This window comes from Callionymus lyra, chromosome 4 (assembly GCF_982586985.1).
Source record: "Callionymus lyra chromosome 4, fCalLyr1.hap1.1, whole genome shotgun sequence".
Classification (NCBI taxonomy): Eukaryota; Metazoa; Chordata; class Actinopteri; order Syngnathiformes; family Callionymidae; genus Callionymus; species Callionymus lyra.
This window is the reverse complement of record NC_141821.1, coordinates 20471676-20499519: the sequence shown is the minus strand read 5'-3', so window position 1 is coordinate 20499519 and position 27844 is coordinate 20471676. Positions and strand designations below refer to the sequence as shown.

Sequence of the window (27844 nt, the reverse complement as noted above, 5' to 3'; positions counted from 1 at the left end):
TATATATATATATATATACTACACATATATATATAAATAGTAGCTGGTGTATATATATATATGCATTTCTTTTTGGGGGGCGGAGTGGTCCTCCCATTACACCCTAGACATTAGTAACATACAATGTAGGAGTGGTAACATTTGAGAAAGCAGAAAGGGGCTTGCTAGAGCGGCAGGAAAGGGCTTGACAGAGCGGGTGGAGGGGCCTCATAATGCAGCTGTGCGACAAGACTGTTTTGAATACTACACCGCAGCATAGTAGAGAATTTATAAGTGATTCAGCAAGCCAGGGGCGCAGGCTTTAATTCAGTTTAAGGCAACTTTACTTCGTGTTTAAATGTTCCCTCCCTGGTTTGTTACCCTTAGGTTATGACTACGAGGTTACTTTCTGCTGAATGTCAAAAACAGAAGGAAGTACAATTTATATTAAAATATAGTAGAAATGGGAGAGAAAACCAAAAATAAAACAAAGCAGGAATATAATACAACACAATAAGATAATTCTTAATGTAAGAAAAGTGTAACAGTGTTTGTGCTCTTGTGTATGAGTTGACCCACACGTCTCCTGGTTGGGTCAACTGTAGCAGAAAAAAAAAGACAGTGTATGATTGCAAAGAGTCTTTTTATTTTTCTTGTGTTCAAGTACGGTCCTCTCTCAGCAGGGTCATCTAAGAAGCATGGACACACAATTACACACAACTCACACTAGAGCCTGAGCATCTGCGGGTGGATTTTTATCTTTAATTGGGTGGTCAGAGTGAGGGGGGGGGGGCCCGATCAGCAGTTTCCACATTGAAATCAAGTAAACAAGAGTCCTGTTGTCGCTCAGCACGTTGTCTCTGCTTGCGTTTAGTGACATTGACATCTGCACATAAAAATTATATATATTTATATTCATATATTTATAGATTTGTCATCCTATATCAACAATTCAGTCTAGTTAGTTTTATCTTTGTTAAAATTCTCGTCAGTAGGAATGCCATGACTGGACATCGATTTATACAGGAACGCAGACCCACACATACACACAACGGAGGCATACGCACACTACTACACACATGCATGCATAAATACATTCGCTCACAATTATGTTCACGCACACGCTCTCACACACACACTCACACACACTACGCCAGCCTACACAGGACAGGCAGGTCAGTACTGTACATCTATGGGAGGCAATTTTACCCATAATCCCCATTAATCTAACCAGAACTGATTTTAAATCAAAGTTACAAACAGCTGAGGGAGTCATGTGGTCTGTAAACTTTGACAGAACGTCCCTTAATCGTCCTCCAGGACTGGTACAGTCAAAGTTTGGCACAAAGTCTTTGATTGGAATCGGTTTCACTTCCGCACTTGTTGAATATTCGCTCGACTCCTGCTGCTTGTTTTCTCATTATACGTCAGTCGTCCAGGTCACCGTGTCTTGAATAGTTGTCTCTTATTTTTATTCAAGCTCTCCAAGATGTCTCACCTTCTCTCCAGCAGGGTTTCAATCAGTTCAGGCTTTAACTAGGTGTGGAAAAGTTCAACACAAAACATATTTTTGTAAAGAGAAATAGCAGAAAATAAACATGTATTTAGGTTGATGGTTTTTGGACTTTTCGCAGGTTATTTGTTGGTAAATAATCATTTTTGTGTAGCATTTTATTAATTGCTTGCCAAAGAGGTGTGGTGGGGATTAAGGGTGCTCCAGTAAGAAGTGTTGCATTAGCTAAATCTCCTTCTTTGTCTATGAGAAGATGATTTTCAAGACAAATACTCACTGGCTACTTCAACTACATATCTCACGCTGACTTGCTGACTCATGAAAAAAACCAACAAATGCAGATATTTAGTTATAAATATATCCTGTGATGAATCGTTTCTCCTTCTCCTGGCAACTTTAACAAGACGCTAAAGTATCCATTTACTGTTTGGCCCTGTATTTTTTTCAGATGTTCATTTCTGGTCTTCACAAGAACTGAGAAACCCTTGTAGGATAAAGGTGAACCATCTTGAAGAACTCCACCAGTGTGTGCTTTGAACAGATGTGTTCTTCAGGCAGTGATGATGATGATGATGGTGGTGATGGTGGTGCTGCAGCATCAATCGGGAAATGCTTTTCACAATATTCACAAGAAAAAAACCCCATCAAAAAAATTCTTTCAAAATGAGGGAAGTGGGAAGAACGTTCACTAAAATTCATCCTGGTGCTGTTGGCTGTTGCGTCTCCCACATTTTGTTGCTTTGTTTTTTCGTCCCAGTAAGTCAGTTGGTGAGAAACAATCACAAGTGTAATATACACAATCAGCGTAATCTCCTTTAAACAGTGTACAGAAAAATAACAATGAGTTCTTTTTTTAGGTTTTAGAAAAAGTAAAAAAATAAAAGTGATGCAAAAAAATGACGCCAGTCTCTGATGACATTCCTCGGAAAAAAACGACTACAGGCAGCGACTTACAAAAAGGGGGCGAGGTTATCGAAGCGGTGCTACGTTTTTAGGTGAAACGGTAAAAAAAGATCAACTTGATGTGCTTTCATCTTCCACTGTGCTTTTGCTCTCTCCCTCTCCAGAACTGTCAAGCCATCTTTGTCTCACTTTCTCCAACTAAAGGTCAGGTCACTTACCCCGGCTTCAGATTCAAGAGCTCTCGCTCTTCCACTTCCTCGCCATTCCTTGATCTCGCCACTCTCTTATCTCTCTCTCTCTCTCTCTCTCTTTTAATTTCTCTTGTCGAGTCCCTTGTGCTTCCTACCTTTCACCGCTGCAACGAAGCTGAGAATGATACGGCGCTAAAGAGAAAGAAAATGTCGGCATGCACATGCACCGTCTCCGCTGGGTTTTTAAAATCCTCGTCTCGCTCAGTTTGCATGTGCAAAGGGACTCACCCAAACTTTTCTCTTCATCTACCAAGGAGCGATTTAGGGATGACCAGGAGTGTCACAACTTAGAGATAAAAGTAGATGGAATACAGGGAAATTGAAGTGATTATCAATACTTCCTGCTAAACCACAATGTATATCCTCTTTTTTCCCCTTATTTATTCTCCACTTTACTTCCAAATGATGGCACTCCTGCTGTTCCATGGTATAAAGCTGTCGACTAATAAATAATATCACTATTTACATACATGAATATCTCTAGCCGTGTGGAATATTTCATTAATCAAGGATTCTATAGTATCAATAAAAAAAAGTAGAGTTCCAAAGGAATGCTTGTGCTCAACTTCTTCTGTGGGTCTCGGATCTGAGAAACATGATTGATATTTCAGATAATCGTTAAGAGGGAACGTAAGACCATGATCTGATGCTGATCACCCCTAAAGCATTCTAAAAGGACCAAAAAGTCTACACACACACACACACACCTCACCTCTGGGCGGCTCCAAGACAAATTTTAAAATCTGGACCGAATTGAGACGTGGACCAGGTCCCGGAACAACACGAATGATCCTGCCATGTGATTTGAAGACACCTTAAATATCAAGTCACCTGGTCGGTCTGATGTTGGTTGGTTACTAAACAATTCTGCACACACAAAGACCCCTCCCCAGTCAGAGTAGTCCGATTAAACCCAGGAGTCGGGCGAGGCCGGGTAGTGGCTGGTCTCGTAGTTGAGTTCACTGTATGGCCTCGATGCTGAGTAAAAGTCCACGTAGTTGCCTGTGGATTTGAGACCCAGGTGCATGCGCAGGTCTTCTCGGGGGTCCCGCGGTGGTCCGGTTGTGCTCGGAGGCTGCTGTGGTTGGGCCTGAGGTTGGGCCTGGACCTGCGGCTGAGGCTGAGACGGAGGCGGCGGGGGTCCCTGGTCCTCGTAGTAGACATCGTCGAAGCTCCGGCTCTGGCTGTGAGGTGGCGGCTGTGGGGGCAGTGGCTGGGGAAAGGAAGGGGGCGGGGGATAGGGGTCGTAGTCTTTTAGAATCGCTGTGGATGGGATGTCCTGCTGAGGCTGAGGGGGCACGATACAAGGCTGGACTGGAGCCTGGGGGGGTCAAGGAGGTGAAGGGAGTGATGATAAAGTGGTGGGATGGATGTGAAGGACAAGGGGGTGAGTGACAGGTGAAGGGGGTCACAGGGGAGAATATTGTGAGATGCTAGCACATTTGGGGTGAACAGGGTCATGCAGTTCAGAAAATTTGACATTTTCTACATAATTATCAGTATTTTAATAAATGTTAGAAAATATATTTAGATAAAGTTGTAAAAAATAGGATTTTTTGACAAGTTACCACAATTTACATTATTGTCCAGCATTAAACATCAATAAAGCTCTTGTCCCAGCTAGTAAGGGCACATTTCAGGGCCTCATCGTGCAGCCACAGAATATTTGAATAATAAGGCATCATGCATTTAACACTTTAACACATGCATGTTTAGAAGATGGAACACAAGTCATTGAAGTTATAATCCATATCCATGAAGCGAAACAAGTCTCTAAATGTTCTAATTGAATCTTGGATGTGTTCAGTAACTGCCGCCCCCACGATCATGATGATGATGAAAGATATGATATCCGACTGTGAGAGTATTATTGAAGTTTAACAGTGCAATCATATATTGAATTTAAGATTTCAAATGTTAAAACTTTTGGTTGACATGTTTCTAAGCATCTCTTTTAAAACAATTTATTTAAAAAGCTTTTATATTGAATTATTTTTATTTTCACATATATTTTGATATTCTGAGTTCTTCTTCTTCTTCTTATATATATATTAATACAAGTCTTTGTGGTATTCAGTATGTGTGAATGGCTGTCAAAGCGCTTTGTGACCCTGGTCTAGAAAGGCGCTATATAAATAGAGATTATTATTATTATTATTATTCATTATATGCATGCTGGTATAATAGTGCCACCATTTTATATTTTGTAATAATGTAAAAAGTATACCAAACTAAAGATATTGAATCTAGAAAAGATATTCCTTCTTCGTCATTCATTTTGAAATTTTATATATATATATATATATTTTGTATATATATTTAATATAGAAATTATTGAATAAAACTATTTAAAAAATACTAAACAATGCCTTAAAAAACCAACTGTATGTGTGTCCATAACTCACCTGATTTGGCTTCAGCTCATCACTGGCAGTCATGTAAGAATTTCGGAATAACGTGGAAGTCCCACAGGAAACTTGAACTGCATTGACAAACACACGGAGTTAAAACACGGACTAGCAAAACAAACGTGTGGGCGTGTCTCTAGGTTAAGGCGATTTAAACAAGGTGATCGATTGGTATTTCACACAACAAAGAACACGAGCAACTAGTTGAGAAACACACAAATCAAGCCCAACCTAATCTAGTTTTATTGGAGGTCTGGTGATTAGCTTTTCAGTCGGCGCCCCGAAGAAACAAGAGTCAAGCGAGGAATCAATGGAAGAGAGAACAGAAGGAGATGGAGATGAAAGAGAAGGATCAAGTATCGGGAAAATAGAAGCGCAGAGATGAAAAGGACAAGTATAATCATTTAATTCCTAACTATCTGTTGTCACACAAACCTGCCATGCCGTCTTTTCGGGATGTGTGCTCTCCTTTGTTGCTATGGAAACCAGCGTTGGTTGCCGTGGAATCATAGTCTATCTTGCGTTCCTTTAGACTCATCATCTCACGGGGAGAAGCTGGGGCGCTCGCTACGAAAAAAAGATGTACCAAAATAATCAGGGCGATGTGTGTGAAGCTGTGTGTGTGTGTGTGTGTGTTTGTGTGAGTGAGTCTTCCATGGTGCAGAGTCATTATTCCTGATTTGCTTGTCAGCATACAAACTCATAACTAGTTTCAAAGGCTTCTCTGCAAATAAGACATTCGTTTCTTCTCGGAATATTTCTTTCAAATGAGGCGAGCTCGGTTGAATCAACTGATCTTTCCAAATTATATTTGCTGTTCTAGTCAACACTGAATCAAAGACAAAATTTAGCGGGATTTTAAACCAACAATATATTTCGATCTTTTTCACCGGAAGATTAAAAACGAAATAACTTGATTTTAATCTTTTTTTTTTTGTCTTTTTCGGTTTTTCATCAGTGTTTCCCTCCTTAACATTAGCCTCCTTAGAACAACCTCTATAGTCACAGCTTCATGGCTTCATCCACTGTTTTGAAACTAGGATTTAAACACTTTTAATCGTTGAATATTAAACAAAAGCCTTTATTTAGTAGATGAAATGCGATCGATCCGAGCAATAAAACATAATTTAATTGATAATATGGAATTTATTTATTAATCAACATTAATATAATATACTTAAATATAAATATACATATATAACTGTAATTTAAATTGTATTGAAATGTGGTCAATCTTTCTTCAATTATCTAAAACGGTTTCACAAAAGTATTATTCAACTGAAAAACACTTTAGTTACATTTACTGAAGTAAAGACCAAAGCATTGATACCAAATTAATAAAATTGAGTACATCTATTAAAAGGCTCTAGTTCAGAATAATTTTCAACCACTAACAGGTTAAATGTTGTCCAATGAATTCTTGAAAATGATTATTATTAAGAAAGTTACTCTTGAGACTGTACAATGTTTTACACTTGATTCTCAGCAGTTTCTACATCAAAATCTTCCAGTCCTCCACATCCCCCCTCACCATGTCTTAATGTAATACCCTCACAGCAGAGCTAAAGTGCTTACTCAGTTTCTCTTATCTTGACATACTGAATTCTCAAAATCCTTTCAACCTAAGCATCCGGCGCAACTGTACGCCGGCTGCACAGTTATTTTGAGAGCTGAATGTGAAGTTGTGCTCCTACTGCCGTCACAAAAGGTAAATGTCTTGCCATTAGCTGCCATCAGCAATGAACAAATATGAATGGAGTTTCACCTCTCATGGAAGAGTTCCTGAACAAAACTTCTTGTGACTGAAGAAACTTCTGTCTTTACTAGGACTCTACAAATTCCATTTGATTTTAAACCCCTTCGATATATACTGTATCGTATAGTGGTATGTATTGTATCGGCAGAATCTTGAAAAAAGACAAGATACTATAAGCCAAAAAAATATTTAAGGTATTAAGTGGCTGATGTTGACTAGGAGGAGAAGTTATTTATTTAAAAAGTAGGTTGGTTTGCAGTGCACGGTTTCATGAGCAAACAGAGAGACAACACCCCGAGTGAGCTCAGCAGAGGAGAGCTAGACATGAAACTGTGACAGTGCAAAGAGATAAACTGTCGCTCTATTGTCGACTTCAGGCTCAGCTAAGTAGGGATTGATTGGTGCAAAAGTACACGTAATGTTCCGCTGATGGAAGAAAATCTCTACTTCACACGTTTGACATTTGATATCTCATTTCTAACGCCTGACAGCTTGCCCGGAGAAATGATTAAAATGGATGCTCAGATCTGTCAAACACCCATTGTGACACAGCCGCCACTTCTGGTTTCGGTTACCGTGGGGATTGGACTTGTAGCTGCTGGATGCATTGATGTATGTATGACATGTTAAAATACTGAATTTAAATAAGGACCACATTGGAAAAAGTCTGATTTTGACAATGACTACTACAAATAACTATGAATATCCATCAAAATTATTATACATTTGAAAGCAAAAAGTGGGAAATAAATATCCAATTACATTATTATTAAAGAACATAAAAACAAAATTGAAAATGTTATATTGAAAAAAATACGCATTTATTGTGAAAAAAGGGTAAATCTTTCTAAAAATGTCTAAAGGAAAGGTCGAAAATACTATCTTCAAGTAGATATAAACGTAACTTAGCGACAAGTGGAGTTGGTTTATTTCAACACATCCTCAGAATAATGTGTCTGTAAACTGTACATTTTCAATGTCACTGGTCAAAGTTAAATCCAAATCCTGCCTCTCCGCTGCATTTAACACCTTCCAATCCCTAATTCTTTGTGCCTCCTCAATTTCTCTCGTCACCTCGGTATCTCTCTCTCCGTTTGTTTCATCCCTCTCTTTATTTGTCCCCTCCACACACACACACACACAGGTGCACACAAACCCACGCTCACACTCACAGGCACTTACACACGCCCACACGCACACACGCACACACACACACACACTCACACACACTCACACACACACACACACACACACACACACACACACACACACACACACACACACACACACACACACACACACACACACACACACACACACACACACACACACACACACACACACACACACACACACACACACACACACACACACACACACACACACACACACACACACACACACACACCAAGGTCCTTGAAGACTGCACTAAGCCGGCAGCAAGGAAAAGTACTTTTCTGCCTCATCAGCCTGCTAAGCTCAGTGTGGAGAAAGAACAGCTAAAGGCTCTTCAACGACTGATGCTAACAGCTAATGCTAATGTAACCTTTGCTAAGCTTGAAGGCCAGGGGGTGACAGCCCCGGGACAAAGATAACGATAGATCCGGCGTGACACTCAATGGGGGGGTTTCTAACGTATGCTAATGTGAATGTAAAATACCCTTGTAAGGAAATGAAGAGCAATGAAAGTCTGAAACTACTCTGAGGAACATGTACTCATCGACAACTATGCAAGCAGTTGATTAGGGAAAGGGCCTTAATTTAACCCTTGGGGGACACCACACATTAAGGCTGATGAACTTTCCATGTCTGGCAAACTAAGTGTAACCTCTAAGGAAGAAAAAGCTTTTCAAAATGTCATTAAAAATGAATAGCAAACGCCACATTAGGCAACATAAAACCTGTCTCAGGCATTGCCATAACAACAGGAATTGCACATATAGACATTTGAAGTGTTTGGAGAATTTTTTTTTTTTTAAATATACTTACTCTACCTTTGAGTCATCAAGGACAAAGATGTCTCCTAAACTACTGTTGCCAGCTAAGAAAAGGATTCAACAATTTGAGGATTTCAAATGTATTGGTTAGTTCCAGCGGCTGTTGAGTTAAATGCAGTGAATATTGAGTGCAGATTTGATTTGATTTGTCTTACCTGAGCGATTATTTGGCGATGTCCTGACTGGTGAGACGGAGGGCGTTCGCGAGGACGAGTAGGGTCTCTGTCTGTCTCGCTCTATGGTTGATGCAGACCCAACAAAGTGATACTGAGCGTAGCCATCCTGGAACAAAGAGGCAAGAATCCACGTTACTCTATGCTGATGACACGCTAACATATAAACCAAAAAAAACAACTAAAATATTAGGATATAGCCACAAATTGTTTATATATGTATACAGTGTTACCAGTTTGTTTACATTTCCTTCATATTCAGCGTATTTTTTTTCTTTTTTGACATGTTGGGCTGAAAAAAAGCTTCATTGGGTCTTAGTGTTAACTCTTCCGTACAACAGTGGTTTTGTTTGGAATTGTTTCTGGGTCTTATGATGACAGAGTAAGACTTTTATTAGTCTCAGTATTTTCTCATTTATAAATGTTAAATTTAAGGTTCAACGTAGATCCTATTTCAATTTTGCTCTCTGCAACTAATGTGATGATTTGATTGTCTCTTAAGTTAATCAAAAAACTCTCATTTAATAAAAATATTTACATTAGAAAATGTGCTCCGTCTACTGAAAACGCTTTTTTCTGGCAATGAAATCTTGTTTACCATAACCACACCCACTCTGCTGTTATTGGTCAAACATCAAGGTTTGTCTCGGTGCGTCATCAATCCCAGAAGTCTCCACCTCCAAGGGACTCATTGTATAAACAAAACGGGTGTGATTACAACCGGCTGGAGGAGGAGTGAAGCCATTATTACATCATAATGGACTCCGCTCTCGTAACCTCTCGTTCGCCCAGATTTACGACGGAGGAGCATTTTAACAAGAAAACAGCGCATTGTAACTATTGAGCTTAAATCTCTATAAATTATTTTAACTAAGATATTTTGAAACCATACTTTAAAAAATAGAATAAGACTATCCATGTTAGTAATGCATTTCAGTTCCATATATACTTTTCCCATAAATATGTGGTAATCAAGAAGATTTTTTTTATATATTCCTTTTAAATAGTCTGCCTTGGAATCAGCAGGGTAATAATGTGATGTATTTCAATGTTTAAATATACAGGAATCAAACCTTTGAGTAATTACTTTAATGAGTTTTTCTGACAAATCATTATTTGGGAATCCAAGCGCGAAGCAGCTGTGCTGGAGGCATAAATATCCAAGAAAATCATCGCTTTCTAGGTGAGACTGGTTAATGAAAGATGAAGACTAACAGTGTCTTTCATGGGAAGTCGACATTTGACACACGTCAAGCTCATCATCAATTTTCTGTGTAAAAAAAAAGCCATCCACTCTTACTACACACACTCACGCACTTAAAAACATAATCTCACTGAACAACTGAATACAGAAACAGCTTTGCTGTCACAGCAGACTGTGGGGATAGGAGACAATTGAGATTCCTGGACATGGTCTTGATGTCCGTGGCGAGCAAGCAGGTGGTGTTACTCGAACTAACTGTCCCCTGGGAAGATCGAACGGAGGAACCAGAGGCAAGGAGGAGCGCCATGTACGCTGATCTGGTAGCCGAGTGTCGAAGGAATGGGTGAAGGGCTCACCATAAGCCAGTTAGAGTGGGCTGCAGGGGCTTCGCAGACAAGTCCCTACAGGACTCATGGAGATTTGAGGACTGCACAGGCCAAGAGCCATTAAGAACATCTTGTAGGCTGCTGAGAGTGCTTCAAGGTTGCTCTTGTTGGGGGGAAACCATGGCGTAGAGCGCTACCTGGACACATATGGGGGCCTGTTATCCCCGGCTAGGAACCGGGGTGACTGATGTAAGACCTTAAACACCCGAGGAACCCAGGAACATCACAGACGAAGTGTCCAGGTTACATCACTACAAGGTGTACAACTACATAGACCACATTCATTATTTTGTCCAAAGAACCGACCAGCGTCTGCCTTAGAGTATTTACAGGATTGAAGGTGTTTGCAGAAGATCCTCATTAGTTTTTCCCATGTCAGGTATCACACCCCACGTCTCCATTCCAGTTCAGTGCGTTTTCTTTTCTTGTTTTTCAATGTCACTACCAGCCCAGTGGTTGAGGGTTCTGAAAGCTTAAAAATAGAAGCCCTACCAACACATTAAGTTGATAATGAAATCCTTAATTCAACCAGAAAAGCCCCCAAGATAGTGCAAACCTGCCCCAAGCTACTCATTTCCACCCTTGTTGAGATATTGTTCTTTACCAATATATCATTTATCTACATTTTACTTCTAATTAATTTTAGCATTTGAAACATTGTTGAGAGCTATTAGCTCAAAGAATAGTTCTCACTATTACTAACTAACTAATATAAAAAAACTCTCCAAGATGCAGTAAGTCCTTCTTAATGACCATGTTTTGAAATGATAACTTTATAGAGTTCTCCCCTCAGACTCTGGTTTATAACGTTGGGTATTTCTGAAGCCACTTCGATGAAAGTAAAAAGTGGCAAAAAAGGACAAAATTTGCTGGTTATTTTCACCTTTTGAATACTGATATGGAAATTGAGTGAAGACTGAATCATCAATGAATTTTTTTTCCCTGGGGTTTGCTTATTTGCTTGTTAGTCGTTGTGAAAATTGCATCTTGGTTTAATTTTGGGACGAAGGATTGTCGGTTATCCTGCACAAAAGAGACATAAACACAGCAGACTACAAACGAAGCCTCCGCATCAGACTGTTGTCTCTCTGACTCCGCTTTTCTAACACAGCTCGAGGTCAGCTGGCAGTCGACGGAAAAGATGGTCACGGCAGTTAACTTTTACCGATGGTTGCGGGAAAGGAAAAATAAGTGGAAATTCTTAACCAAAGAAGTCGACGGTACATTCAGGTTTTTCAATCTGATTGTGCTTCTAAGGTCACATTGACTGTACCTGTAGTTATTTGTAAAAATAAATTGTTCATTCATCAGTAAAATTCATTGTTGTAAGCATGAGATGGTAGATGCTGACTTTATATCCTGGTAAATTTTATGAGCATCCATTAACGGAAAATAAAATGACAACAACTTGTACATTTAAGGGTTTTTAATTAACATTTCCATGTTATCTAAATACAGATCTACATTTTTATGGTCATTTTTAATCAACAAATTTCTCATTTTTTATGTTTTGGAAAAGAAGCCCATATAATTATCATTTAGCAGGATTATTGAACATTTCTATGAATTCAATTTGTATAATTATGGGTACATGTTTATGTTTATTTTTAATAAAAAAAAAAAGTAGTAATTCTTTTGAAAAGGTCCATGGGCTATTCTTTCGGTGTCTCTGGGGCTTTTATGACCCCTGATATAGATAATATACTTGCTAGCTTAACTTGCTGTTAAAGGTGTAAAACTCAAGTCTTCCGAGATTAGTTTGGTATATTTTAGAGGTAAAAAAAAAGAAGATGTCAATCTCAAATTAAACAGGAGCCATTAATTTTCAAATTGGAACAATGTAATGGATGGAAATTGAAAATCAGATATTTCGAAATGACCTAATTCATTATGTATTATGGGTGCTGGAGATTAAAATGTTTAGCGTCGTTACAATATGAAGTAAAATATTAAAAGGTATCATATTTCATGGTAGAAATACATGTTTTCTGTTTTAATTAACAAAGACAGCTGGACTTTAAACATGATCTGCACACTTGGCATCAATTCAAGTATTAATATTTATCACAAGTACAACTTTTTCAAAGTGAAGTTTGCTTCAGGTCACAAACCACAGCTCTTGGTTTCACCAAATCGATGGCTGCCTCAAGCTAGACTGGAGCTGTGAGTGCAATAACTAGATACCTGGACATCATTCTGACGTTTATCAAACTGATCTACTTTAATGTTTCGTGCAATAGTTCAGGTCCAGATTCTGATCCAAGTATGTATGACTAAATACATGCCGTCAGGTTTTCTCACTGAGCTACACATATTTTGGTTTATTTCTGACTCCAGCATCACTGATCTTTCATCATCTCAAATGTGATTTTCATAAAGCTTCTGTTTCATCCTTGTGCCTTTAACTTGTATTGTTCTTGCTTTATGGTGCATTCAGGAAAACAAGCAAAGAGTTTAACCGTGGATTTTTTTTCTTCCGGCAAATGTATTGGATGTGATTAGCTCTCCTTGACACGGTGAAAGTTGCACAAAACATCTCTGAGTGTGTTTCACAACGCTCTCATTCACCGAGGGAATCTTTTCAACTGGGAAATCAATTCATCGTCAACCTTGCACTTCTACTCCACACCTACTTACAACATAAAACTTTGCTTTCACCCCTTTCACTCTCACTGCTGCTTTTGTTGTTTCTGTTTGACGTCAAGAAGCTTGTTACAAGCCTGTTGCATCTGACATTTCACATCTGTAAAGGTTTACGACACCCAGAAAGTTTAAAATACAACTGAAATAGCAGAGAAGAAGAGGTTGCACTTATACTGTCAATAAATTGAATTCCAAACTTTCAATTTGATTAATGAGCCTCGTCCTAAAAAGTCTGGTCCTGAAAACTATCTCACCAAAAACAAAAACAGTTTTTAGAGAATTTGAATGGTTGATAGTTCCTATTGTGAGCATAATATTATCAGACTAATGTATGTGAGTTTTTATCTTTGGTCACTAAATCCACAACCTTTTTGTTTCTGTGTTTCATAGTCTGTTTTAAAGATTTTTTTCGAAAACACACAAAAAAAGAATAGGTGGATATTGAGGTGGGAACGATACTAAAACAATGAATATCAGAATTCTTAACCGTTGTGTCGTCTCTGGGTCAAGATAAACGACCTCACTGGTTAACTTTGACCCAGAGACAACACAAGGGATACCATAAACACATTTGTTATCGATCCTTCTGGTCATCTTGACCATGCATTAACACAAGGGTAAAGATAGTTGGACAACTATCTCAGCAAAACTAAAATTTAAAGTTTTAAAGTGATTCTATGTGATTTTTAGTCGAGCGACGCCAGTGGACTACAGTGGTAGTGTTTAGCCCGATGGAAGACCACATTTCCCATGAGCACTCCCGGTTTGCAGCAGTTGGATGAATTTTCTGTTTCCAGACTTCCATTGTCTGAACGAAGGATGGATACCGATGCGGTAATGAATCAGATTGTGGATAATGAAATATGATATGCGTTATGACGGCTTTGTAAATAACATAACTTTAACTTTGTTTTTGTACCGTAATTCGCCGCCCCTCCACCCCCCACCACAACTAGCTCGATATGTAGCATGTTCACACCATCTACAATAACTTTTACAGTAAAAATAAACTAGTTTTAAGTAGACGTGTCATCACAAGTTTTATGAAAATATTTTAGTACAAAAATTTTAAGATACCTAAAACTACCCAGAGCTGCTTTAAAAGAATGGACGATTTCAACGATTGACAGTTCATTTTATGAGCAGAATATTATCCGATTAAAGGATGTGAGTTTTTATCTTTGGTCACTATGTCCCCAACTTTGTTTTGGGGTGTTTCCTAGTCTGCTTTGAAGATATTTTTTCCAACTTCAAAAAAAGAATAGGTGGACATTGAGTTGGAAACAGCACTAAAAACTATGAATATCAGAATTCTTTATAGAATTGAAGACGGAAAAACCATCCATTGATTAAATGAAAAAGAACAACTTAACATTCAGTAATGCACAGAAGATTCTTCTTTGATGCTAACCAATGAAGTACATTTGAATTTTTGCCAGACAGATTAATACTATCCAGAAGCGATGATTACAGACTTGTGACTCAAAGATCCTCCTTTTTTTTTTCTCTGTGCGACTGAAGCTAAGAGGATGAATGAGGAGTGGGGGGACACTCTGCTGCCGAAGGGGGAACCCCTGTCCTGACGTGGCCTCAACACCAGAAAAACTTGAGATCTAATCAGACACAAAACCAAAAACAACTGGTATCTGTGTTTGACAGGAGCATCTACTTTAACCAAGACGGAAGCTTTACATACATATATATATATATATATATATATATATATATATATATATATATATATAAAAAGTTTATGGCACTTTGCTAAGAATCATTCGGGCCCAGTAGGCACTACACAAATGTATTTAGATTTATACATACTGGGTAGCTATACAAATACCTTAAGTATATTCCAAGAGATTTTACACAATGTAAAAAGAAATAAAAATAACTATAAACATTAAAAAAAAAAGAAGAAAATATGATTGTAGTAAAAACGATGAGAGACATAATAAAAGACAAAAACCTCTTCATGTAGAATATTAATGTAAAGTGTGATTATGTAACAGAATGATTAAATGATTATTTTAATTATTCTGACTGTATTAAGTATACAATTTATCCAAATCGCTTCATTACATATAAACAAATATTCAGCAAAAGTAATGTGTAAAAATTATTTTTAGCTTAAATGAACTAACTTAACTTAAAATGAACCTTAAATGTATTTTAAATCAGTTTAAACTATTTGTTGTATGTTCTTTTCTAACAGACAGACACCTACGATAGAGAGAAAATGTAGAAAATCATGGATGAAAGTATAGAAAAAACAGTCTCACTCCCGCTAATTTGGCTCGATCCCATGCGTGGGTTGTTGAAACCACCGACTCCACTGTGGTCAGAAAACATGTCTGAAAGTCTGAATGCTTTAATTTTGAACAAGAACCTGAGAAGATTCCTCTGTGATTTCATACAAACCTAATTAAAGTTCTGCCGGGAGTCATGGAATTGGTCACGCTCATCTTTGCAGTTAATATGATATATCGTTTGTTGTATTTCTTTTTAGCATCGACCAGTTAAAGCGATTAGGAACTCGAGTAGGAGGATATTAAAAAACCTACACAGCAAAGAAAGTAAGCAAAGAGATGTAATCGATAAATATCGACAGACTTTCTTAACAATAGCTCCATTTTCAATCTTTTTTTTTTGTACAAACACATATGTCTAAGGTTTTCTCCAGTATATAGAAAAGGATTCAAGTGGAGTTTGATACTTTGAATGTCAGTCACTGTCATCGCTACGTAACCAAAACAATGAATAGAATTTATATTAACCCTCTACATTAAAAGCTTTTAAAGTTCTATCAAGGTGAAGAGAAGGAAAACCTTGGCATCCAACTTTTTTCCGAGTCTGAATGTGGCGGATTTGAAAAGAAACAATAGAGCGAAAGAGAAATTGTGTTGGTTTGAGTAAAGCAGTAGGTAGAAGTTGTAGAAGTGCCTTTACAAGGTTTTTACCTTTTGTCGAGGGAATTCTTTGTGAGCTGGGAACAAGCCATCATTAACCGGCTAGAGCCTCATGTCGGTCAGACACACAATAGTTTAGTAATGTGTGTGTGTGTGTGTGTGTGTGTGTGATTCTGAATGGAAAGCCAGGAGTGACATAAGTATTTAAAAAATCAATTGGATTGAGATATGATTAAAGTGATAAAAATACAATTATTTATATGACAAAGGAGAAATAAACACACATAAAACATGTTAGAATGAACAAGGAAATTTGCATATCCAATTTTCTTTCTTCAGGTTGTTAATATATAAAAAAGGAAGAGGGTGGGGACACAGCGTGATCAGAGGAGCTGTAATGTACTTCACGGTGGGAATATACATCAACAACTTCATGTTATTAAAATGATAAAGGGATTTTATAGACAGTTTGGGAAAGGGTTATAAAGAGTGCAAGGAAGGATTTTGAGGCCTTAACATGTATTTGAGTATTGAAAAAACTAAACAGTCACTTTTCCGTAGATTTTATTTAACGCAGGGTTTTTTTTTGTATTTCGATATATATGTCCTATATATACAGTGTATTTGTAGTATGGCCAGAGTACAGAATTTACAGAACGCATGACTCGAGATAAAGTTGTAACTGCTGTTTTAAAACAGAAATATGTCCAAACATCAGCTTTAAAAGCTGCTGGAGTCAACTGTATCCTCTTAACCTCAGTCTTCGCCAGGATCTCGCGGGATTTCAATGTTCATTTAGCTGCAGAGGACATAATGACTGCTGCCATCTAGCGGCCGGAAGTTTAATCTCAACAGAAAAATGAAACAAACGTTGTGAATATTTGCATATTAATAATATATATAATATACAGTATAATATAATATAAAAAAGGGATGGTAACACACAAAATATAATTTGTGAGCCAAAATTTTAAATGTAAATCAAACACTTTTTGTTGGCAACTTTTGAATGAATCATTAGTCTTTTTATATGTTCTGTATGTATTAATTGTAATTGTGTAATTATTTGATTGTATTTATCTATTTATTTGATTGTTTTTACATGTATTCATGGATGTTTGTATGGATGGATGTATTATTGCTTAATTATTAAGTCTTACTCTCCAAGATGCAGTAAGTCCATCTTCATGACCATGTTTTGAGGTTTTTGTCTTGTATAAAGTTGGTCTGTAAACAGGTTACGAGTCTCTTGGAGGTTGAGACTTCCTGGATTGATGATATGCAGTGACAAACCTTGATTCTTGACTAACCACCGCAGTGTTTTCATTAAATATTTCAATGAAAAGAGTTTTGTTCAAACAGACACCTACAGATGAGCACAACATATCTATTCAAGACACTCTTAAATCAACACAGTAGTTGAACTTAAATGTGTGATTGCCAATGAAAGGACCGTTGCTACGGCGTGTCAACGCATATAGTACGCAGTTAAAACCACCCCAAAGTAAAAAAAAAAAAAAAAATCTTAATAACATGCATACATTCACACACATCACCATGGCAACACTTCTGCAGGAGAGCACACTAAAGAGTACAGCAGGTGCAAGAAAAGCATTAAAAAAAAGGGTTGAAAAGAGTGCAGCAGTTGGGTTCAGCTTCTGCTGCTGGCAGCTCATTTGACCTTGATTTCGCATCTCTCTTAAACGAAATTCAAATCAAAATACAGAAGTTCTGAGGTGATTTTGTCAGGTACAGAATCACTTTTAGCTCAAACATATTTTAAAACCATATAAACCCCCCCAAAGTCAACACATGATACATTGTGATTCAGAACTTTTTTCCATGACCAAAACTATTAAAAAACACAGTTTGTACAGAATGAAGCACCGATTGATCATGTTTTCAAGTTTAAAGCTGAAGGGTGTGTTCGTACCTTCTTGTAGAGGGAGCGCAGGTCTCTGTACTGCCACATGCTGCTGAGGACCTGAGATGCAGCTTTCACCACTTTAGCTGAGTGTCTGCAGGGAAGCACAGAGGCGGTTATTTCTCGACAGGCTGTCTTCCACAGCTGTGAGAGTTGACCACACACACTTGAGATGACTTTATGGCTAGAAGAGCCATTTGTCTCTGCAGCGAAGAATAGTTTTCCTCTCACAGTACCGCGGTGCTGCAGTGAAGAGCCACTCTGCCATGCAAAACTCCTGCGTCCCCCGCCACTTGGAAGAAAAACGACTCTCGCAGGAGTCGCTTTATAGGTCCTGATCTTTTCACGGCTAAAATTGGAAGCCGAGCAGATGCATATTCATCATCTGCTCCACAGGATAAAGCTGTTCAAGATATATGTTCATTTAAAAGCCTGGTCTAGACTGTGCATGTTATACACACGTTGTTGTGAAATAATTATTTGTTTAAAAACAAAAATTCAAGCAGCAAATTGATTTTTATTAATATCCCTTCTAAGCAAATTTTTCCTTTGATTGGAAACTTTTGGTGTTTTTGACTGCCATTATATGACCGTCCATGTGGAGATCTGCTCTGAATTTTCAGTGATTCTAATTCGATACATTTAAGTTTTCAAAGTTTCAGTGAATAATGTCTTTACTAGTGACTTTCTGATGAAGCTTCATGAAGCAGTGTCTGCACTAGTTTTCATTGTTGTGAACAACTTTTCTCATGAAACATCACATCATTTTTATACTAATGGCACCACCTACTGACCTCTAAACAACATGACACTGCTTCATGAAGCTTCATCAGGCCATTACTTGTCTAAACCATTGTGTTATCTCAGGGTCGAGGTGACTTGAAAGCCAGAAAACCAAAGTGTTTGTGGTATCCCTTGTGTAAAGGACGTCCACCACTGCATATGTATTTATGGACACCGAAGACAACACAAGGGATACTGATGTATTTATTTTAACACAACAGAGCAGTTACACTCTTTTCTTTGCAATTAAAAAAATCCCAGACCAAGGACTCTCTTGAGATCTACTGAGGAGGATATTTACACAATAAAGACTTTAATGTAGTTTGAAAATGCCATTTTTTCCCCAAATGTTTTGATTTTTTTTTTTTTTTTTTACAGTATTTGAAGTTGGCGATGTTGTGCAAGTTTTTGTTCTTAGTTGTTTTATCAAATCAAGGCAATGCTCATTTTAGATAAGAGTTATTTAAAACACCTTGTGTGTGTGAGAAGTGCTATATAAATAAAGATAATATTTGCCTTGTGTGTGTTAGTCACAAAAAGGGTTAATAAAAACCTTTATTTTCAGGTTAGAGATATATGCAAAATAATTGGTTTCTTAGAGCGCTGTCCGCTGAAGCCTCAGGGACGAGAACTCATATATATACAGCCCAGCAAGACATAGCACTACTAACATCATTAAATCATTGTAGAGTAAACACAACAAAAACGACACCTGTGTCGACTCTGCTTTAATACCCTGTGGACATGTCAAATGCTAGTAATTGTCATTTTATTAGTATGTATGTGACTTGACACTTAGGCATTAAGAAAAAATGAAAATCTCTTTTCTATCGTTACTAGAATAATTATTTTGTATACATCATCGTGCTAATGAAGGAGATTCGAGAGGCAGCCAAGCAGCCTCTCAGCAGGCGAGTGGTTGCTTGTTCAAAAATAATGAGTAGAAGCTATTTTTATTGTGAAAAATGCAGTATTTCCGTAGTACCAATATTGATACAACTGTTAGTCTATGAAATATTTTTAAATACAAAACTCGCAGCAAGCATAGTAATCGCTGGAAAAAAATCTGCAGGATTTTATGACATTTGGATGTTAACAATGGATTATATGTGATTCAAGAGCCAGATGCGTCTTCTCTACCGGCATGATAAGAGGCATTTTCCAATCACAGAAGAGCGTAATTGTTTGATTGTAGCGCCAGATGCACCTGCTGATAAGGAGCATTTATCCACTGAGCACAGAAGATGAAGATACTCATCACTAACCGTCATATTTTAACGTACAGCGATTTCTCACCTTCCCAGACAACACCCTCGAAAAAACAGACAAGATTTCTGAGATCTCAAGCTTTTAACCTCGGCTTGATGGCAAATCAGTAGCCTCTCACCTACTTGTTAGCATGGCTCCCGGGAGGAGACGCTGACACAGAACCTGATCTCTTTTTAAAAGGGTTTTGAGCGGCCTAGTTTTGGGGTCTGGTTCACAAAAGAGTGTGAGATCGCCGCATAGTTCATAGTTGTGTCTTCATTGATCACGACGTGTCTTGAGTTTCCTGGATGTCCTGTGCTGTGTCTCTCATCGTGAACTGTCCTACTGGATTTTATTTACACCAACAGAAGACTAAAGAATATGGTAGGTAACTTATGGAGATTTGATCTGTGAAGTTACCATTATTTTACTGAACCACAGTTTAAAGCCAATCATGGGAAAAAAAGGTTCCAGGCAGGTTAGATTATGATTGGCAGATTAAACAATGGCTATTTAGTTGAGGCTGCAATCGCTAATACAGTCAATCCAAACCTGACAAGATTCAGAAAAAAAGGCTAAACGCAATATGGTGAAAATGTAAAGGAAAGCGCTCAACGAAACGGCTTAAAAATCAGTTTATGGACTACTGACCTTTCAATAAAGGTTTTAGTTGAGAGGGTAAGTCAATCAGGTGGAGGGAAAGCGGGCCCAAGGGAGGTAAAAATGCCCCCCATTAAGTTTTGTAAATGTCCAATTTCAACTAAATAAAAACCATTTGATGTCATCATATGAAAAGCAGATTTCCAGAATTCCAACTTATTTTGTTAATTGTAAAGGGGTGGAAAAATTCCATGAAAATTAAAATACATGTTATCGCGGTGTACGGACGATAGTCAACAAGTACTCGTTTTATTATTGGCATATGATTAAAAATGGCATGAAGTTATTTTTTTTATCCTGTTGAGTGGATGGATGGATGGATAGAAGGATGGATGGATTGATAGTAGGATGGATAGTAGGATAGAAGGATGGATGGATTGATAGTAGGATGGATAGTAGGATAGAAGGATGGATGGATAGAAGGATGGATGTATAGAAGTTTGGATTGATGATAGTAGGATGGATGGATGGATAGAAGGATGGTTGGATGGATAGTAGGATATAAGGATGGATGGATAGAAGGATGGATGGATAGATAGTAGGATGGATGGATAGAAGGATGGATGTATAGAAGATTGGATGGATGGAAAGTAGGATGAATGGATGGATAGAAGGATGGATGGATAGAAGGATGGATGGATGGATAGAAGGATGGATGGATGGATAGTAGGATGGATGGATGGATAGAGGGATGGATGGATGGATAGTAGGATGGATGGATAGAAGGATGGATGGAAGGATTGGAGGATGGATCGATAGATGGATGGATTTTTTGATAATGAAATTATTTCTTTTCTTGAAATGGTAAAAAGTAAGTGAATTTAAATCAAACGAAAATAACATTTTACATAAAGTCAGGTTCTGTGTCTCAAATCGCATACTTCTCTTAGTTACTATGCACCATAATCATTTTCGTACTAACTAGTACGCAAATTCTCCACAGATAGTATTTCTCAAATCAAACACTGCCGCGTTGCACTAACTGGAAATTATGCGACAGCTTCTTCTTCTACTACTATTTAACAATGGTTGCAACCAGCTGTAGGAACACTATCGACACCTGCTGGTAGCACGTTTTGCAAGTCAATTTAGTGTGCATGGCAAACTACATTTTGCATACTAAGAAATGAGAGGCATTTATGCACTAAAAATACTAAGTTTAAGTATGCGAGTATGCTATTTGAGACACAGCTAGGGTCAAAAAGAAAATGATAGGTTTACATCTCGAGGCCTTGTTACTCATTTTAAGGACAGATTTCTTTTTAAGGAGGGAAAACGTCTAGTGGATAAATTCGAAAGGGGGACACTCGTGAGTAAATCAAAGCATCCCAGCACCAGCAGCAAGAATGATTTTGCACTAGTAAAAAAAATAAAAAAGAAAGCTGAGCCAGAAGCTAAAGCTCTCCATTCATTATTGATTTCAGATTCCCAGCACACCGATGGCCTTTAGGGACACTTAAAGGACTGAGACGGTTTCCATGATCAAGTGGCTGAAGTCTTCAATATAGAGCGAGGATCCTCTCGTAGACACTTGAAGTAGATTCACTCAGACAGTAGCATAATGTTATTAGATGTCTAATGACTGACTTATTAGACCTCAGACCATAAAACGCCTTCACCACAAGGTGTCCGCAAAATCATTGTGTTATTATTCTGCTATTCCTCACCATTCCAAGTCACGTTAAATCCATAAAAAAGAGGGGATTGAAAAACAGGGGCAGTATTGTTCAAACGCTTTACACAATTTCACCCACAATTGATTTTCTGTTCCAGGATTTGAGCCCACTCACTTGTCTCCTTTGCTGCGAGCAATCCCGATGAGTTTTTCGATGCCGCCGGCGTCACGGAGAGCTTTGGCGTTTTCCATGTTCTTGGTGATAACTTCGTGAAGAGCGCAGCAAATGGCGGTGACCGTATCATCAGACATGGCCTTGCTGGGTGGTCCGGTGTTCCCACTGCTGGTGGCGTTGTTGTTGCTGCTGCTGCTGCCTGGTAACCGGTGGATCAGATCCCTCATTGCATATTTACCTGGAGAGAACAGAGAGAATAAATGAATCTTATTTGAAGACCGGATTAATCATGGAGATTAGAATAAATGCAGGGATTGCAAAATTATAATGTGATGATGCAAAGATTTGTTTAAGCATCTGATATGCAGATGCATGATATCGGACTAAATAAAATGAACCTTATAGTAGAATTTGACTTGGAAAACATCAAATAAAATGCCTTTAAAACCATTAACTACCTAATTTAAATGGCTTTTATTCAATTTACTGTCTACTTAATACGAATCCTTCTAGTTTGTTTACAACACCTCGGAGTCATAACAGCAGTTGTGGGGTTGACTTCCACCGGCGGGATTTGATTGTCAAAGAAAAGAAAAAAAAAAAATGCTTCAATGCCACAAAGGAAATTAATTCCTGACAAGTGAACGGGAGACAGCAACAACTACCAAACCCGAACACAGGGAGACACGAGGGAGCAAATTATCTGTCGAGCAGGAATTGTCTGTGTCACACATGAGGAGTTCAGCGTGAAAAAAATAAAACACAAGAGAGAGTTATTCTGAACTCAGTGTGAGGAGAGATGCTGAAGTCAATGTGAGAGCTCAACCATATTAATTTAATTGTTGGCATCACATTTATTTTTTAACGATTTTATCTTTTGAAAACACAGCATTTTTGCAACAAACAAAAATAATAATGGGACATTACACTATGACTATATGAAATTCATTATAATTTGACTGTTGAATGGATGTGAATAAATATACTATAAATTCTGATGCTCTATACTATTTTATTTTCAGCACTTAAAATATTTGCATTGACGAAGGAGGAAACCAAACAATTTTCTGTGGTTTATATCGTAATATTCAATCATTGTGGATAAATGTTGACTAATGTTGACAATGGTCAAACCATCGTTGTCCCCACCAGGTTCAGCTTTCACTTTATATCAGGCCCCCCAAAAACCTCTGCAGTAGGAACACTCAAACACAGAGCAGATTCAGCAGCAAGTTCATAAGGATTTATCAAAATGTTTATCATCTCAGTTTGCTTATTCATGTCATTTTACAGTTCTTATTATTTTATTATTTGGAAGAAAAAAAATCCAGTTTAAATTTTAGTCACAGTTACATAGAACAACTCTTGGTTTAAGAGTAATGCCACGTTTCAATGGGTTTGTAGATCAGAACCAAATATTAACATGCAGAGTGCCATCTTGTGGCAAATCCAAGAATGACATCAAGAGTGGGGTGTCAAGTGTCGTGCCAGTTCATGAACTAGTTCATATTTAAATGAACGTGAACTGAATGTAGTTCATTAATGCCTGATGGACGCTTCCGTTCATTCTGGTGTCTGGGAACGTCACATTATCTTCGTTCATCTTCGTCTAGCAGGTCTCCAGATTTCTGCAGCGATCCCTTGTGTTGTCTCTGGGTCAAGGGCACCCGAAGGATCAAGAAACAAACGTGTTTGTGGTATCCCTTGTGTTGTCTCATGTTCGAGGTGAACGACCTCCCTGGCTTTCATAAATACAAATGCAGTGGTGGATGTCATTAACCTTGACCCAGAGACAACACAAGGGATACCACAAACACATTTGTTTTCAGGCCTCTCTTCACTTTGACCCTAAGATAAGGGTTAAGATGCAGCAGTGAACTGGTGTCGGGGGTGGTACATTCAACCACTCGCTCAAGATAATGTAGCCTTCTTAAGCAGCTTTAAATCATCGCTGACAGGCCCGGTTCAAAAACACACAGAGTCAGAAAAGGGCCAGACTTCAATGAGATCAGCGAAATCAAACAATAAAAAGATGATGAATCGAGGGGGCTGAAGACAGATTGAGAAAAGAACAGATAAAAAGCAGCAAATTGTGCTGACACAGGTTTCTTGTCAGGGAGATTCATGAATCATGAGCAGCAGTCGAGGGGGCAAGAAGAGTCTCCACCATCAAGTACTGTCAATTATACTTAAACCATCTGGTCTTCCAGGGAAAAACCCCACGAGTCATGTTTAAGGTGAGGTGTTTTTTGTTCGTCTCCAGGTGATGGTTGAATAATGTACCCTGGTGATAAAACGATTTACAAAGGCTCGTCTGGACTGGGAGGAGATTGAAAATCGACCTGATTGAATGTCTGAGTTTCATAGTTCTATCTTATGCCAAATGACTGGATCAGATCATCACTAGTGACCCTGGACAACTAACTAAACGTAACTTCAAACAGTAGTAGGAGCTTGTACTAAATAAGTAAAAGCAGATGTATTGTAGTGGAACACATACAGACTAAAGTCATGCAATTTATTTTCCACAAATGTAGAATAAAATCAGCTTCATTCGTAAAACCAAAAAATAATTCAATAAAGATTTCAATGTGTTGATTCAAGTGTGTCTTAAATTGATCCTTGACCTCTATCTTACTCATAAGTATGTCTGTTTGTACAAAACTATATTTTCGTTGAAATATTGACATCAGAAAATGATCTTAAGCCCCGCCCACTAAAAACACTTTTTTTCTGGAGATGAAATTTAATATAACCACACCCACTCTGCTGTGATTGGTCAAAAATCAGGGTTTGTCATCGCGCTTCATAAATGCCGGGAGTCTCCGCCTCTAAAGGACTCGTTGTATAAACAAAGCGGGTGTGATTACATCTTGCTGGAGGAGGAGTGAAGCCATTATTACGTCATAATGGACTCCACTCTTGTAACCTCTAGTTCGCCCAGATTTCAGACGGGGGAGAACTTTCTGAGTAATAAGCTCAAAACATGGTCATGATGAGAGACTTACTGGAGAGGATGACTTCAACATCTGGAACATGTGAGTGAGTCAGGAGAGTTGGGTTTTTCACATTAGTTGCTCTTTAAATCAGTGGTGTTCTGGCATCCATTGCAGATTGGCCTGTTTCATGTAATACATCAAGTTTCGTAACGTTACCTCACACTGCTGCATGGAATTATATGGATACAATTGACTGTATGTCATGGAACTACTATTGGGTAAGGAAATAAATACGGTATATATGAGCTTTGCGCTTATTTGAGTTTCCTAACCCATTCTTCACTAAGTCACGTCTTCAGCCTGAGTGAGGATTGACAGTGTTACTGACGTGATAATTCTTGATGGCTTAGTTTAGAGACTGACCTTCATTTACACACAGACCTGAGAGCTTTCCAAATGACTGACATGTTGTTGAATGGTTGATTCATTCACTTAATAACTTCAGTTTTAAAAACCTGATTGTCACGAGATAACCAAAGAAATAAAGTTAATATTGAAGACAAATCAAGCACATTCATATCGTCTTGTTTGTTGCATTAGTGTGTGAATTCCTCAGGTGGTTTCAAAAATGTATAAATACAATGTTATAATTCTACTAAAAAACTGAGTATCAACAGATTCTTATCTGTTATCAGTTATTTCCCAAAAGTTTGACTTAAACATGCCTTGTTAGAAGTGACAGTAAGAGTATGGAGACAGCTCATTATCCAAATTTTTCAGCATCTGTCTCCAGGCATTAGACAGGTAAACTCGGCAGGAAGACAGACACTTCAGTATTTTCTGTTGTGATCTATTTTCTTGACTAGATTCCTTCTGTATCCATCTCCACGTATATTTCCATCCTCGTCGCTACCATCACATCTATGTTTTACTGAAGTGCATGTATTGTTTATCTTGCTTTACACTCCCTCCACAACATGTCAAAAACGTCTTATAATGCAATTAATTTTGACTCTGCTGACGACAGTTTCAGAGCAAACCGCAGAGTTTGGTCGCTCCCCATTCAAAAGTTTTCACTACTCTAACAAAGTCAAGGTTTTGTGTCAAATATTAACAATTCAGTCCATTCTAATCACCCAACACTCTTCAATCTGCAGTAATGAGTTCACTGAGAGGGAGTGAGACGAAGAGACTCTTCAGGAGAGAAGACTGGTTGGAAAAATTTATCAATTGTTAATGTTTCAAGTCAACACCAGCTAAACTGTGTAGAAAAAAAAATGTTTTCACAAAATTATATTAAAATATAAATTTTCTTATTTACGTTATTTCAGAAAACATGGGAAAATGTTGAAAACCTGACTTGTGTTTCCTATTTTTTTTAACTGCTATTATAGAAAAATTAGAACATTTTTTCTTTATAGTTAAACCGGTTTGTTGTTGTGGCCATCAAAAGGTTAAAGAGGTATTTAGCATTAATGGTCTGATGAAGCTTCATGAAGCAGTGTCATTATGTTCAGAGTCCACTAGATGGCATCTCTGCACCATTTTCCTTTGTTTTGAACAACTGTTCAAATGAAACATCACATCATTTTTAAACTAAAGGCGCCACCTACTGACCTCTAAACAACATGACACTGCTTGATGAAGCTTCACCAGCACATCACTAGTATTTAGCCGTTTCACAAGACAACACACAATTCTATTTACAGAATTAACTTTGGTGTAAAAAAGTTTGTTGTTGTATGGTGAGAAAAACAGAGGATAATTCAAGATGGTCAGATCTGGTTTTAAGAGGATTAAGGCTCATGTTGCATAGCTTGATGCTAATCTGAGAATTGCAGCAGGTTGAGGTCTGCGTTTTTTTACTTAACATCTGTACTAAGATGTCAAGTTCCTGACTGGTCCAGACCTCACCTCCTCCGGCCAGTGAAGCCAGTGATCTCAGAGGAAGAACCAAATAACCCCGAAGACCCTTAAGTTCTATTCATCGCCCTATGTCGGGTGTCCCTGAACGCAGCGTGTGACATGACCTGCAGTCACAAGACAAGTTGCCGAGTGTAATAAACCGCTCCAACACAAGCCTTCTCAGACTCTGGCATCTTCACCTGGGAGGCAAAGATTGTAATAAACTCGTGTATCAGTGCGTCCCTCAGTGCAGGCCAAGCTTCATCAGAACCATAATGGCTGATTTGATTTAAAAAGATCCAATTACCCTCAACCACGGACTGATCTGATTGTTTACTGATGGGAGGGAGAGAATGTTATTGAAGTAAAATTGGAGATAATTGTCTCGGGGAGATCTTGAGGAAAGATTAGACTGCTTGATTGGTGTTGGTGTCGGACAGTCAGAGAATAAAGAACACTTAAGACGCAGTTACCTA

The 27844-nt window shown here is 38.1% G+C and overlaps 1 protein-coding gene across 1 annotated transcript in view; it reads right to left on the bottom strand.

Moving 5' to 3' along the window:
• Window positions 1-605: 605 nt before the first annotated feature.
• The window catches only part of ctnnd2a (catenin (cadherin-associated protein), delta 2a), a 236376-nt gene continuing 209137 nt past the window's right edge, over window positions 606-27844 (bottom strand). The window contains exons 20-25 of the mRNA XM_087789092.1: window positions 22525-22762; window positions 18053-18137; window positions 8963-9089; window positions 5490-5621; window positions 5052-5128; window positions 606-3967 (exon numbers count right to left, since the gene is read on the bottom strand). Of these exons, the coding sequence (XP_087645218.1) occupies window positions 3554-3967; window positions 5052-5128; window positions 5490-5621; window positions 8963-9089; window positions 18053-18137; window positions 22525-22762 (1073 nt within the window). The 3' untranslated portion in view covers window positions 606-3553. The remainder of the gene's footprint in view (window positions 3968-5051; window positions 5129-5489; window positions 5622-8962; window positions 9090-18052; window positions 18138-22524; window positions 22763-27844) is intronic.